Source organism: Enhydra lutris, unplaced genomic scaffold, assembly GCF_002288905.1.
Source record: "Enhydra lutris kenyoni isolate GAN:26980312 unplaced genomic scaffold, ASM228890v2 scaffoldscaffold57, whole genome shotgun sequence".
Taxonomy (NCBI): domain Eukaryota; kingdom Metazoa; phylum Chordata; class Mammalia; order Carnivora; family Mustelidae; genus Enhydra; species Enhydra lutris.
The window spans coordinates 12,544,141-12,558,485 of NW_019154141.1; the positions used below are offsets into that span (position 1 = coordinate 12,544,141).

General features: G+C 55.0%; 1 protein-coding gene across 2 annotated transcripts in view; it reads left to right on the top strand.

The window, feature by feature from the left end:
• Positions 1–691: 691 nt before the first annotated feature.
• Positions 692–14,345, top strand: part of LOC111158173 (membrane palmitoylated protein 3) — a 25,257-nt gene continuing 11,603 nt past the window's right edge. Inside the window, exons 1-11 of one of the 2 annotated variants that reach the window (XM_022520070.1) lie at positions 692–702; positions 1,015–1,091; positions 1,958–2,020; positions 2,215–2,333; positions 2,586–2,663; positions 4,021–4,101; positions 4,344–4,481; positions 8,126–8,207; positions 9,336–9,421; positions 10,811–10,885; positions 13,723–13,919. In XM_022520070.1, coding sequence (XP_022375778.1) covers positions 1,996–2,020; positions 2,215–2,333; positions 2,586–2,663; positions 4,021–4,101; positions 4,344–4,481; positions 8,126–8,207; positions 9,336–9,421; positions 10,811–10,885; positions 13,723–13,919 — 881 coding nt within the window. In that variant the 5' untranslated portion in view covers positions 692–702; positions 1,015–1,091; positions 1,958–1,995. Of the gene's footprint in view, positions 703–1,014; positions 1,092–1,942; positions 2,021–2,214; positions 2,334–2,585; positions 2,664–4,020; positions 4,102–4,343; positions 4,482–8,125; positions 8,208–9,335; positions 9,422–10,810; positions 10,886–13,722; positions 13,920–14,345 lie in introns of those variants that run through there. The other variant, XM_022520071.1, reaches the window with a different exon arrangement.

Sequence of the window (14,345 nt, forward strand, 5' to 3'; positions counted from 1 at the left end):
CCTCTCCCCGCCCCTCGCCCCCGCTCCGCAGCCCCACCCCCTACACCAGGGTAGAATTGAGCCAGGCGGTCTCCCCAGCTCGACTTCTCCTCCCTCCCTTCCCCGCGCCCCCAGGGCACAGGGCACCGATAAATCTTTCCCAGTACGCGGCATTGTTACAGCCCCTCGCCCTCGCCTCCGACTGGTCCCCGTCCGGGACGCAAGTTCCTCAAATCCAGGTTGTCTGTCTTGGTCGTTTTTGAAGCCCCAGCCCCCGGCACAGTGCCTAGTACTTGCAGAGCTCTCCATAAATGTTTGCGATATTGAATAATACGTGAAGCAAGCGTCCAGCCTTCAACTCGCGGGGGTGGGGCATGTGCGGGGGGCGGTGGCGCGGGGAGAGGCAAGGCTGGCCGCGGGCCGCGTAGAAGGACACAGGCAGAGGCGGAGGGCTCATTGGGGGCTCGGTGGGTGGACCCCAGGCCGGGTTACATAGGAGGCCCGAGAGCCGAGCCCGGGTCCGCAGAGGACTGGCGGGGCCGGACGCCCAGGCTCCCCGCGCTCCTCCCCCGCCTCCTCCCGCGCCCCGCCCGCTCCGGCTCAGCCACCCCCGCCCCGCGAGGCCGCGACAGGGAGGGGCCGGGGAGGCGGAGCCAGCGGCGGCCGAGGCTCCCGGCACCCGCGCGGCTCCCGGTGGCGGAACGGAGATCCCGGAGCGCCCAGGTAGGAATCCCCGCTGGGAAGCGACCCAGGAGCCGGGAGGCGGCGGGAGGGGGCGCGGCGGGGCGGGTAGGCGGCGCCGAGCCCCGCCCCTTGTGCGCGCGGCGGCCTCTCGGCCCCCGGAGCTCCCCGCCTGGGGGAGGGGGCGCTGAGTTCCCGCCCCTCGGCCCCCGGCCTTCCTCCCCGCGTTCACCCCCTCCCCACCCCGGTGAGCCCCGCTCCTTTCCCGCCGCTGGGTCTCCTCCGCACCTCCCGCAAGCGGCCCCCGGGGTTCGCCGTCCCTTCGGCCAGCCGCGCTCCTTGTTCGTCCCACAGGTTTCTTCCGAAAGCGAGCTGGAGTCTGTGCCTGGCCGCCTCGCGGGAGAGGGGGCACAGCTAGAAGGAGCCAGAGGGTGAGTCTGGCGGAGGGCGGTGCGGTGGCTGGAGAGCCCAGTACCATTCTTTCGCATCTTGGTGTCCCCGGTGCTCCGCGCCGCGGGTCTGGCTCCATGTCTGCGGAATGAATGAATCATTACTCTCCTTGTCCCCTTCCGAAGGAGGACTTTTGAGGTCCACGTGCTGCAGAGCACGTTGGGGGGCTGGGGGGGAGGGGCTCCTGAGCTAGGGCTGCCCAGTCCTGCGTAGTGGAGACCCGACTCACATTTCTCCACCTCTTCGCACTCTGTTCTGGGGGGTACGGCCTTCAGTTTGGGACTTGGGGGCGGTTGGGAAGGAGGAAGCTTGTAGGCCCAGATGGGTACTTGCTGAAGATATGACCAGAGGCTTGAAGGTGAACAAGGGACTTGTGAAGGACAAGGGACCTGAGCAGGGCCTCTCGACAGGAACAGGGCACAGGGGGTGCCACAGAGCAGAGCGCCCCCTGTAAGCAGGGGCCACCTCATACCTTTGAGACCATCCGGAAAAGGCCACCAGAGTATGGATTCTGAACTGTAAGCTACTGAACGCCTCTGAGCCTCAGTTTCTTCATCAGCAAAATGGGGATATTAGCGCCCATTCCTCAGGGCTCTGTGCACGTTAAGAAAAGTGTCATATGAAACCTCTCAGCAGAATGCTTGGCACATCTGGGGTGCCAGCAAGTCTTAGTTTTCTTTCTTTGCTCTCTGAAAACAAACAAATGAAAAAACAAACAAAAACATGTGGAGAGTTATTTGTTCCCATCCCCTCTGTCCCCAAATTGGTCATGGACAGACACAGCAGGCGTGTAAACCCTGTTGGTTGAATGAATATGGATCGACCCCACTTACCCTCCTTCTCCCAGAATCTGCAGGCAGAGCCCGGGAGCTGAGCGGCACAGACATGCCAGTGCTGTCGGAGGACTCCGGTGAGTGCCTTTCCCGGGGCCTGCCCGAAGCCGCTGAGATAAGGCCCTGCCCACCAGCCCCAGGGACTGCTGGCGAGCCCTAGGAGATAGAGCCTGGGGAGACAGTGTCCACACTGCAGGATCCCCTTGGGGTCCCACGGAGCCAGAAGTACCCAGGGCATGGGCTATACTTCGTGTTCTTACCCTCTTCTCAGGTTTGCATGAGACCCTGGCACTGTTGACTTCTCAGCTCAGACCTGACTCCAATCACAAGGAAGAGATGGGCTTCCTGAGGGATGTTTTCAGTGAAAAAAGCCTCAGTTACTTAATGAAGGTAAAGCCCCATTTCATCCCATCTGCTGAGGGTTTCTAGAGGTTTTCAGAGCTGGCTGAGGCCCCCAAGTGCATCTTAACCATTCCCCTGCCCCAGGAGGGTCTTCGTTGGCCCACTATGGGTGGCTTTCTCTTGGGCTGACCCAGCCGTGACCCACTCTGTGGCCATCTCGTGGGCAGGCTGTGGGGTGTCCCTGGTGCACCTGGGCTGCTGACTTGGGAGTCCCCAGCCTGAAACTGGCTGTCTTTGCAGATTCACGAGAAGCTTCGCTATTACGAGAGGCAAAGTCCAACCCCTGTTCTGCACAGCGCTGTGGCCCTTGCTGAGGATGTAAGCCCCAGGTTTTCCCCTACGTTGTTAGCCCCCCTCCCTACTCCATAGGGTTCCATCCCGATTGCTTAAATTGTCGGGGACATAGGGGCTTGGAGCCCAAATGGGGAAGAGACATCTCCTTTGCTTCTCCTCCTGCTCCTCCTTGGGCTTCTTAATGCGGAAAAAGGGACTTGTGAGCCCCGGACTGGGCCAAGGGACACAGGGACATGAGGATGCCCACTTACTGTGTGTTCCTGAGAAAGTCTGTTCCCCCCCGCTGTGAAATGAGAACATTTGAATCATATCAGCAGTTCCAGACTGTTGAGGTCTGGTGACATGAAGGTCAAACAGTCGCCTTGTGCTGTGCTTTGGGGAGGCCCAGTGTAAAGTCCTGGGGTCACGTGACTTGCGGTGCGCCTCTACTGGCTCTGGGTTCTCATTTTTTAAAGGAATGCTTCCTAACTTCCCGCGGACTTGCCCTCTATGTTGCATGGTTTGGGAAGTTGATTGCCAAGGCCAGCTCCTGGGTATACTCACCTAACCCCAGGAGATGGCCTGGCGGGGCGTGAGCGCAGACCTTCCCTCCTTTCTGCGCTATGTGATGTGATGAGGAGCGCGTTAGGCTCTCAGGCTCCCAGGCTCGGCACTGCCTCTCCTACCAGCTCTGGGACCTACCACAGGTCATTCCACCTCCCCAAGCCCCAGTTTCTTCATCTAGAAAATAGCACAGCAGTGAGAGCACAGATAGTAGAGCCACACAGACCCAGGCTCAAATCCTGGCTTTTCAACTTTGGCCAAGATGTTCAGTCTCTCTTGTGTCATTCTCGTCTGTCTCATGGCAAGATGAGAATAGCTGCTATGTTGAGTTTACTGTGAAATTTGTCCTCATGAGGGGCGCCTGGGTGGCTCAGTGGGTTAAGCCTCTGCCTTCAGCTCAGGTCATGATCTCAGGGTCCTGGGATCGAGCCCCGCATTGGGCTCTCTGCTTGGCAGGGAGCCTGCTTCCCCCTCTCTATCTCTGCCTGACTCTGTGCCTACTTGTGATTTCTCTCCCTCTGTCAAATAAATAAATAAAATCTTTAAAAAAAAAAAATTTGTCCTCATGAAGCAGATAGCACCTAGTGAGGGCTTAGTAAGTTAGCTCCCAGTAGGAGTAACGCACACGAGCTACTCAGGCTTTTCTGATCTGGGCTGTGATTTCCCTGAGAGTGTCAGTCCTGGTGTGGCTGAGTGTCCCATGCACTCTCGGGTGCTGTCACCATTCCTTCGAGGACCCTTAGGTCCAAAGCTCAGGAAGCAGGGTTTTCCCTAGAGACTCCCAGCAGGCTCAAAGCCTGGGCAGCCACGTGTGACGTTCTGCCTCATTCCTCCACAGGTGATGGAGGAGCTGCAGGCCGCCTCCGTGCACAGCGACGAGAGGGAGCTGCTCCAGCTGCTGTCCACCCCCCACCTCAGGGTAGTCACACAGTCCCTGCCTGCCCACGCAGCTCATGTCCCCCTGGAGTGGGGGCCCTGGGGAGCGCTCAGCCGGGAGGCTGAGGAAAGGAGAGTTCTGAGTGGGGGAGTCCTCAGTACCAGTGTCTGGGTGGTGGTTTCTCTGGCATGCGACCTGAAACCCCCAAATCACTGCTCGGCCAAGGCCCCCTGACCCCTGGGAGCTCTGGGGCTGGCCTGTCACTTCTCTTGCTTTCCTGACAGGCCATGCTCATGGTACATGACACCGTTGCCCAAAAGAATTTCGATCCCGTTCTTCCCCCTCTGCCTGATAATATTGATGAGGATTTTGATGAAGAATCAGTGAAGATTGTCCGCCTGGTGAAGAACAAGGAGCCCCTGGTATGTGACGCCCACCTCTCTTTTCCCACCCCTTCCATCTCCCATCCACCCAGAAAACTGGGAAGAGACCCCCCCCCCACCACGCCAAAGTCTCCGGAGTGAGTGATGGCAGCTTTATTGGGGGCTGCCAGTAGTCCCCGTGACATCTTTGTGTGCAAGGTACCTCTTTCTCTGGGTGTACACAGCCTCCCTTGACTGTGGCCAAGCTCCTTTGTGCAGTACATAATCTGCGCAGCTGTACAGGGCAGCCCTGATCATCACGGTCCCCATCAGAGGTTGGCAGACTAGGTTCCAAGTGCCAAAACCAACTCACTGCCAGTTTTTGTAAATAAAGTTTTACTGGCATGAGGCCATGCCTGTTCATTTCCATATCGTCTGTGGCTGCCTCTGCGCTGCATCCGCAATGTAGCGTAGTTACCACGGAAACGGTGTGGCCTGCGGAGCCTGAAATATTTACATTTGGCCCTTTACAGAAAAGTTGGCCAAATCCTGCTCTGAATACTGAGGGAGCACTGGGCAGCAGCCATTCTTCTCCTCAGCTGACAGATTGTTATGATTTTGGGCCAAGTGCAGCATTGATTTACAGAGCAAAGGGACGGGGTTGTTTATTACACGGGGGAGTGTGGAGGAAGTCTGAGAGTTGATAGCTTGCCCCAGAGAATGCCTCAGCTGGCATTTTGAATTTTCACCTTTTAGCAAGAGCCCTCAGCTAAACCACTTTTGCAAATGGAAGGGGAGCTCTCTGCCCCCTCTGTTTCCCCCCTTGCAAAATGGGGCAGGCATCCATTGATGCAGCAGACATACCGTGTGCCAGGCACCGTGTTGGGCACCTGCAGATCAGAGGTGATGAAGACTTAGTCCTTGCCCTCTGGGAGGTCACAGGAGAGTGATGGGGGTTTTCTGGAAGAGGTGGTGCCCAGGCTGAATTCCAAGAAAAGGAACAAGTTTCCTAGGAGGAAAAGAGAGAGGAAGAGCACCCCACACAGTAGAATGACCCGAGCAAATTCAGGGTAAGGGAAACAGCATGATCTATTTGTCAATGGAGAGTCCTGTGTCCTGGCCTTGGTTCTTGATTTTGGCTAAGAAAGAATTCAGAACCAGACTCTGGAGCAAGCAAAGGGTTTAATAGCAGTTTAAGGGAAAGGATACTCTGGAGATGGGACACTGGGAGATCAGGGTTGTCTTTTTACATTTGGATAAGTTATGGGTCATAGCTGGGCTGGTTTCTGCCAAAGGTTGCATCCAGTCATCTAAGGGACTCCTGTTGTTTGGGGGTGGATGTTTTGGACCCCATATGGTCCTTGTCTGACCTGCTCTGGTAGCCATTCTGGGGGGAGGGAGGACAGAATAAGGGGTTAAAACCGCAATGTAAATGTATTACAATGAAGCTCTAGGTTACTATAAGGCACTGGTCATAGGGAAGAACATGGGGGTATCCCCTGGGGTCTGTCCTAGCTGTTTGGAACTTGGCCTCCACCCTTTCATCAGTGGGAAAACACTTGTTCCCTGCTCCTGTCTAGCTCATTGCCTACTCTGTCATATCCAAGGTGCTCTGGGCTTCCCAGTGCGGATGTGGAAAGCCAAGTTTGTGGTTAGGAGTGACGGAGGTGGGGCAGAACCAGAGGGAGATGCCGATGGCCCATGCGCAGTGTCACAACTTATTCCTGAGGGCAGCGGGAGGCCATTGTAAGGTTTTACAGAAGAAATAACATGATCAGATTTGCGGTTTGGGAAGATCGCCCAGCTGCCGAATAGAAGGTGGCCCGGAGAGTGAGGCCAGCGGAGGACCGGTGTGAAGGTGGGGAGCCGACGGGGAGGTCCAGAGAGGGGGCTTGACCTAGCTCTGTGGGAACAGGGAAGAGAAATGCAAGAAGTATGTTGGAAAAAGGTTAGTATCACTTTGTGACTGCCCTCGTTTGGGCAGGAGTCTGGGGGGAGGAGGGATGCCCAGGATAGTGCCCAGATGTCCAGCTGGGACGACTAGTGGGTACTGTGGCCGTCGTCAAAGGAATGGAGCTTAGGTCCCGTTGAACGCAAAAGCGGAGGCTTCCAGGAAGTGGAGGGATAATTGTTCTGAGACACAGATCTGGCAGTTGCCTGCACCCGGGAGGGGTTCAAATCACACCTGAGAGGTCGGGACCATGTAGGTAGAGAACAGACAGTGAGGCAAGAAGGGGTCCGGGTCTGAATCCTGCCCCTTTCATCACAATCCGAAAGGCAGATAGAGGAGGACTGGGCCGTGGAGACCTATCGTCAGCTGGGAAGACCCGGGAGAGAGGGGTGTCACCAGCACCCTGGCTAGGAGAGGGTCCCAAAGTGTGGGGGGCACTGGAGGCAGACAGGCGGGAGGCAGAGGCAAGAAGGCTGAAAGTGTGTGGGAGCCGGCAGCTGGTGGGCGGTCAGTGCGGTGGCCGCTGTCTTCGAGGGTGCAGGTGGCAGTGACTTGGAGGGCAAGAGGCAGAGGAAGCAGGTGCTTGCTCCAAGGGAGCAGAGATGGGGTCTGCCGGAGGGAGGGGCAGGCTTTTTACTTATGAGGGGGACGTGATAGTATTTTTGGAGCCAGGAGGAGCCAGCAGGGAGCAAGTATTGAGTCTGCCAGAGAGGAAGGGAGGGGACAGAGGCACCAGCCCAAGACAGGAGGAGCCACTCTGCTAAGAGTAGGGAAAGGAGGACAGGATGGACGGAGATGCCAAAAAGTTGGAAGGTCTGGGGGCAAGACACCATGGGGTTTTTGGCTGATGATTTCTCTTTCCAGCAGTATTTGTCCTGCAGACTTCAAATAGGTGACATAAACAGAGTTAGTAACAAGCGTGCCCGTATGTTTGCAGTAACAGCCAATCATAAAAGGTTAACATTTATTGAGCACTTACTGCATGCACTTAGGCTGTGCAACATAATTGAGGCTTGCCCGCATCACCCAATAGAATCCGTGCACCAGCCCCAGGAAGTTAAATGCTGTCCCCCACCCCAGAGGAAGCAGACTCAGAGGAGATAAGGGGCTTCCTTGCTAAGGCTGCATGCTTTCAGGGAGTGGCAGGTGGATTCGAACCCAGGGTCGTGCAGCACCGGAGCGCAGTGCATCACCGCCTGCTGCCCTGTCTGCTGCGGTCCCGCCTACGGGGTGCACGAAATTGAGGGCTTGTTAGCACCTCTCATCTGAGACATCATCTCTGCTGGGCTCCACGGGCCAAGTTCTGGTCCCAAAGCTCTGGCTGGTCATAACTGGTGCCTCTCGGCAACCACAGAGGGTCTGGTACTCTGTGATTGATTAGAGGTTTAGAATTTGCAACCGTGTTTTCTCCGAATTATTATTAAATGTCTTTCCAAGAGACAAGGGCTATGATAGGAGAGACAAGCCCTGGACTCAGCGTCCCACAATCCTTCATGCCTTCGCAGCTGGGCGACGTTGGGGATGCTGACCTTCACCGACCCCCTGTCCCTCATCCCCAAAATGAGATGTGGGGATCGCTGTGCTGTATTAACATGAGAGGCTGGTTTCGTGCGTCCTCAGTGCTGGAAAGGGCTGTCCTTGATGTGCCCTCTGGGGTGATGGAGAGATGGGGAGGCTCTGTGGGGTCCAGAGACTCGGGGTCTGAGGTTTGGGGCTGCCTCTGAAGAGCCTGCCTGCTCTGTCTCCGATGCAGGGCGCCACCATCCGGCGGGATGAGCACTCCGGGGCTGTCGTGGTGGCCAGAATCATGCGAGGGGGTGCGGCAGACCGCAGCGGTGAGTGACATCCCTGGTGGCCTGGTGGAGGTGACAGCCAGTGTGCCCCAGCCTTCCCCCACCCCGCCCAAGGCCATGAGTCTCCTTTCCTTCTCCTCTCTGGTCCCCTGTTTGGGATGTGCTTTGCTCTCCGGGAGTGGGCCTGGAATTCTCTTCCTTCTTCCCGAGCCTGGTAGAAATTGTAATTGTTTGAACATACTTCAGGCACGGAGAACGCTGGGGTTGGTCAGACGGGCTTCTGCGCTGGCCTCGCTGGGGACTGGGGTCGCTGAACCCACAGCACGGGCTTGACGGGGTTCTCGAATGCGGAGCAGGGACGCCCATCCTCGCCACCCCGGTTGTCACGCTTATGGAGGAAAGGGTGTTCACGCCCCAGATTTGTTTGGGTGGAAAACAGGTGGAGAATCATTGTTGTGTGAAACAACTACTCGGTTGGGAGGCAAACCTCCTGGTGGGGAGAGGTGTTACCCCAGAAGCCCCGGGATCACTCCTGTGGAGACCAGCGCTTCTCAAACATTAACAAACACCGACCTGCCCCCACCCCAGCACCCTGTTAAAATGCAGATTCGGATTCATCAGGTGTAGGGGCCACCCCCAAGATCCTGCACACCTGACCGCCGTCTCTTTGACGAGCAATTATGGCCTCGTGGGCAGAGACAGTGGTTGTTAGAGCAGAGGCCAGTGGGCAGGTGTGTTTAATACTCTCGATGACACCTTTAAGTTTTCTTGGGATTTGAGAAAGACGTTCTAAGAGTATGTCTGTTAACCCAGGAAGGTGAAGAGTTAATGATATTTTTAAAGAAACAGAGGTTATAATGGAAAGAATCAGGCTTTCGATGCCAAAATAAGTGTGTTTGGACATAGGTTCCATTATATCTTAGCAGAGTGGCCTTGGGCTCTGGGTCTCAGCTGGCTGCTTGCAGACCAGGGATTTCCCTGGGGAGTTCGGAGGCCGCAACGCTGAGTGGGGCACCCTGCGCACAGTAGGACTCAGCCAGATCCGGGCCTGCCGGCCGTCTTCACACCTTGAGTCTGCCGTGCGTGTGGTGGGCTCCTCCTGCGGGTGCCAGTGGTGCCCCGGGCCTGGGGCCCCTTCCTGTGCTGATGGGCAGCCTCTGTGTCTCCTAGGTCTGGTCCACGTTGGAGATGAACTCCGAGAAGTGAATGGGATCACAGTCCTGCATAAGCGCCCTGATGAGATCAGCCAGATTCTGGTCCGTGCTGCATGTGTCCCGGGGTAGCGGGGAAGTGGGGGGTGGTCTTTGGAGACCCAAACAAGGTACTTCTAGGAGCCAGGGAGGATTCTGCCTCAGTCTCTGTGTTCACGAGGAGGCTGCAGGCAAAGTGGCTTTGCAGTACGCCCAGGGTTGGGGTGGGAGACAGAAGAGTGGCATTCCCAGGCCACCTGCCTCTCAGACCTCTTCAGCATAGCCCCACTCCCTTTCCCGAGGCCCCTTCTGTGACAGGCCCTCAAAAGGGCCTCCTCTTCCGACGGGCTGAGGAATATGGAAAAAGAAGCTGCGGTACAGGGAGGACCAAGAACAAGGGCTTTGGGGGTCAGCTGGTCCTAGGTTCAAATCCTGCCTCCACTACTTTCCAGCCGGGCAGCCTTGGGCCTCCCATTAGGTCCCCCTGGGTTCCACTTTCCTTTCCTGGAAAGTAGGAACAGGGAGGAGGGTTCCTCCTCCAGTGTGTGGTTGTGATCAGGATGTAAACATCAGGAAAAGGATACAGCACTTCCTGTCTGTGAGGGGATTCTAGGGTCTTAAGTGCTAGGACGCAAACAACCTCCAGAACCCATTCTGCTAGTTTAAGTTGCGGTTGTCAAAAGCTCCAATCACAGTTTTATCTTCTTTATCCTCAGGCACAACACTTCTTTATCCTTCTCCCCGAACACGACCCTCTTTGCTAGTTTCTGATGGTTCAGGAGGGGGCAGAAATGGGCCGATCTGAAGAGAGGGAACCCCACTGTTGGGACCCCTCGTTGCAGGCAGGCTCCTTTGGTCTTCCTGCCCCTGCCCCCTGCCCTTTCCCTGGTTCGAGGCCCCGGGCTCCTTGTGTTTTAGGGCAGTGCTGGTTCGGGGAGACTGTTGGGCCAGATGTGCTCTCATGGGCGGACCACATTCTGCCTTGTGCCGCCCCCCCCACCATGGAGATGCAGGGTCTGTCAGATAGAGGGAAGGGGAAACCCTGGCAAGGCAGGGGTAGCCTGAGGTTGGAGAGACTGATGGGGAAGATGGGAGCAAAGGAGGGAAGTGAAACTGAACTTAGTTATGAAAAAACCCTGAGAAAAGAGAAAGGAAGGGTGGCCTGTGGGCTCTAGAAGTCAGGAGGGAAGGAAAGGCCGAATTCAGTGTGTGCACTGTCCTTGGTGCTCATTCAGAGTTCCACGTCCCTCTGTCCCATGACAAGGCGGATACTGGGTTTCGAGTTTTGCTTTAGTTAATTCATGGGAGCCGCCTTGGGAGGGTGGCCCACAGGGGAGGCGGCGTGTCTGACTTCCTTCTGAACGTGAGTTTCCAGATCAGGGCAGGAAGACTTGAACTCACTGAGGGTGAGGGTTAGACGTGGGAGGTGGTAAGCTTCAAACGCTCTCCTCTTAGGCTCAGTCCCAAGGATCCATTACCCTGAAAATCATTCCAGCCACCCAGGAGGAGGACCGTTTAAAGGACAGCAAGGTATGGAGGGGTTGGAGGTTGGGGAGGGCCTTGAAGCAGTCGTTCTGGAAGAGATCACGTGTCTGGTTCTCCAAACACGCGCTCAGTAGAGAACTGGAACTCAGTCACGCTGTGATTCATTTATTTGTACCTGCCTCTTTCTAAACAGGATTTGACGTGGCTTACTAATAAAAGACAAGGTTATTTTAATTGAAATAGAAAATCAAGGCCACGAAGAGGAGAAAGTACCAAATGTGCTGGATTTGGGACCAATTAAGTAACTGCCATTTGCTTAATTCTTTGGTGAGCCTACCTTTTTTGGGCACTTCCTCTGTGCCGGGCGCTCTGCCAGATGCTGGAGACAGGGACAGTTGGTAGCCTTGAGGACTTCTGGTTCAGAGAGGGAGGCCGGGGAGCAGGTGTTTCATTGCTATGTGATTAGTGCTAGTGTTTCAGAAAGGTTCCGAGCAGAGTCACGGACACTGTGGAAGGGATTGGGTAGTAGGGGTACTGGAAGTGAGGCTTGAGACAGGTGAAGGTGAGTAGGACATCGATGGCGAAGAAGAGGGGGCGGAAAGTTCGCGCTCAGAGGTCTGCATCTACCGAGGCTCAGAGGTGCAGAGAGGGGGGTTGGTGAGAGCACCGTGGTTGGGCTCTGGAGGTGTTGTGCTGGGAGGTAGGTTAAGGCTATCTTCTGAATGGCCTTGAATGCTTTCCTAAGGGTGCTGACATAATCCCGGCCTGGTTTGAGGTCTCAGAGGCCAGCCCTGAGATGAAGATTCCGAGTGCAAGTAGTTCATTTGGAGGTAACCCCGGGAAACTCCCCAGGGAAGGGAAGGCAGTGAGTGCAACAAAGCTTGCGTCATCCCGGTGGGAACTCGGGGATCCCACATAGACAAGTGTCTTCCCACCCAAGAGCCAGGGGAGCTGGGCACCCACTCCTGCCAGGCTGTATCCGGGTACGGATTCCCAGCATTCCCTGCTGGCTGCATTAGAGTAGAGCAGTGGCCAGAGAAAGCCCTTGGCCAGAGAGACACCAGGGCTGGCTGCTGGAGGTCTGGCTGGGGCGACACTGAAATGGTGAGACCCTGGGGGATGTGGGAGCTCCCGGGCGACCATGTGGCAGGGGTGGGGTTGGAATGGGTAGAGACAGGAGGCAGGGAGACCTGCTAGGGAAGCTCTTGTAAAATGCCTCTGGGAGAGATTATTCTGACCTGAGTGGAGGTGGTGGGAGAGAGGACAAGAGAGGGCATTGCTTTGATTTCAAATAAATTGGGATCTGAACTAGCAACCAGGGCAGAAAGGAGAGGAAAGGCAGGACACACTTTCCCTCAACAGATGGAAGGAAGCATGCCCATTTCTTTAAAGAAAGATGATTCCCAGCCTCTGCCTCTGGGCCCGGAATGCAGGAAGAGAAGGGACATCACAGCACTTGGCACAGAGTAGATGTCGACAAGTGTTTTGGTGATTGGGGATCAATAATGGGCAATGTCTCAGATGTCAGATTTTGACAGCAAACGAAGACATCATCTCTGTGTGACTATTTCTTCTTTGCACACTTAGATTGAACCCTAGGGCTTGCCTAGTATAGACTCTTACCTGATAGAAGCTGGTTCTTTCTTGGATATGCTAATATGATCTCCATAGACAGCTTGTTGCAGGTTCTAACTTGGCACAGGGAGAAAACATGGTTTTCCTGGAGAAAATGGGTAACCTGTCCCTTAGCCCATCCTTCCTAAATATTTCTTCTTGATCCAGAAGCTTGAGCTGGGATGGCCATATAAGATTATACCCTCTTCTGAGTGCCTGGGACCCTGATAACATCTGTGGCTGGATGAGAACGTCTGTCCTCAGAATATCTGGCCAGAAAGTTCTTACCTCATCTAACTGACTCTTTTCTTTTTTAAAGATTTTTGTTTATTTATTTGACAGAGAGAGAGAGAAAGAAAGAGCGCGCACGTGTGCACAATCAGGGGGAGGGGTATTGGGGGACGGAGAAGCAGACTCCCCACTGAGAAGGGAGCCCTTTTTGGGGCTCGATCCCAAGACCCTGGGATCATGACCTGAGCTGAAGGCAGACGCTTAACCGACTGAGCCACCCAGGTGCCCCTAACTGAATCTTTTTTCTGGTTGACACATAAAGGACTATGACTTAGATCTGTCTCAGAAAACTCTTTGTTTTTTGGTTTTTTTTTTCCCTGTTTGTTAAAGTAATTGGGCCCTAGTGGTCTGGTCATAGAGATAAATAAAATAAATCCATCCACTGAATTATAGGACAAGAAAGTGTGACAAATGCCATCTTCTCTAGAGGGGTGACTTCAGGGTAAAGGGAAGAGCTGGGGGTGGCCGAGGATGGGGTAGATGAGGCAGGGTGAGCTGTAAAAAAAAAAAAGTGGACATCAGTCGCCCACTGCAGAGTGGTGACGAGAAGTCAGTCACTGTTGTGCTGTTGGTATCTGTGCTCTCATCAAAGTGTCTAGATCACTTATTTAACAGATGGCCACTGACTTCATTAGGGACAGTCAGCATATCAAAAAATAACATTTTTGTTAAAATCATGCTGGTTCCTAGGCCTAGCTGTTGCTTTGTGTAACGCTAAGAGGCTGCTCCAAGGACAGCAGACTGGGTAAATAAGGAAGTACTTAGGCTGGAAAGAGAAATTCAGATAGAGGGGCCCATCTCTTAATTTTCTGAACCTGGACGGATTTCCCGACTATAATATTCAAAATGGTTTGAAGAACAAGAGGAAACCATTAGCTTTTTGTCCTCAAGGCTGCTTGCCCATCCTGCTGGCCCATGAGAGGTGTCCTCCGGCCTTTGATGCACCAGAGACACACCTGTGCTCACGCCCCCCACAGGTGTTCATGCGGGCGCTCTTCCACTATGACCCCCGGGAGGACCGGGCCATCCCCTGCCAGGAGGCGGGCCTGCCCTTCCAGCGGAGGCAGGTCCTGGAGGTGGTCAGCCAGGATGATCCCACGTGGTGGCAGGCCAAGCGAGTAGGGGACACCAACCTTCGAGCTGGCCTCATCCCCTCCAAGCAGTTCCAGGAAAGGTGGGTCTGGGGTGTGTTGTCGGGGTGGGCGGGGGTGCAGCTGTGGCGTGGCTAGAGGCGTGGGTACCCGGCCGGAGCGCCAACCAGAGGGGCAAGCGGTGTGTCGTGGCCTAGGTTAAGTACCCATCCCCCTTGTGGTGGGTCTTCTTGTGCTCTAACCAGCGCTGATGGCCGTTAGCGATTTAAATACACGTATGGAAATCTATGATGTCACTGAACGCGGGTATGTTTTATAGTACGTACTTAGAGAAAGTTGAAAAATAAAATATAAAATTACAGAAGAGGAGGAGGAGGGAAAACAAAGTCCCTGAAGCCTCGCCACCATCGAGGCATCATGACAGATGTCCTTTGTGTGCTTTTTTTTTTTTTTTTAAGATTTTATTTATTTATTTGACAGACAGAGATCACAAGTAGGCAGAGAGGCAC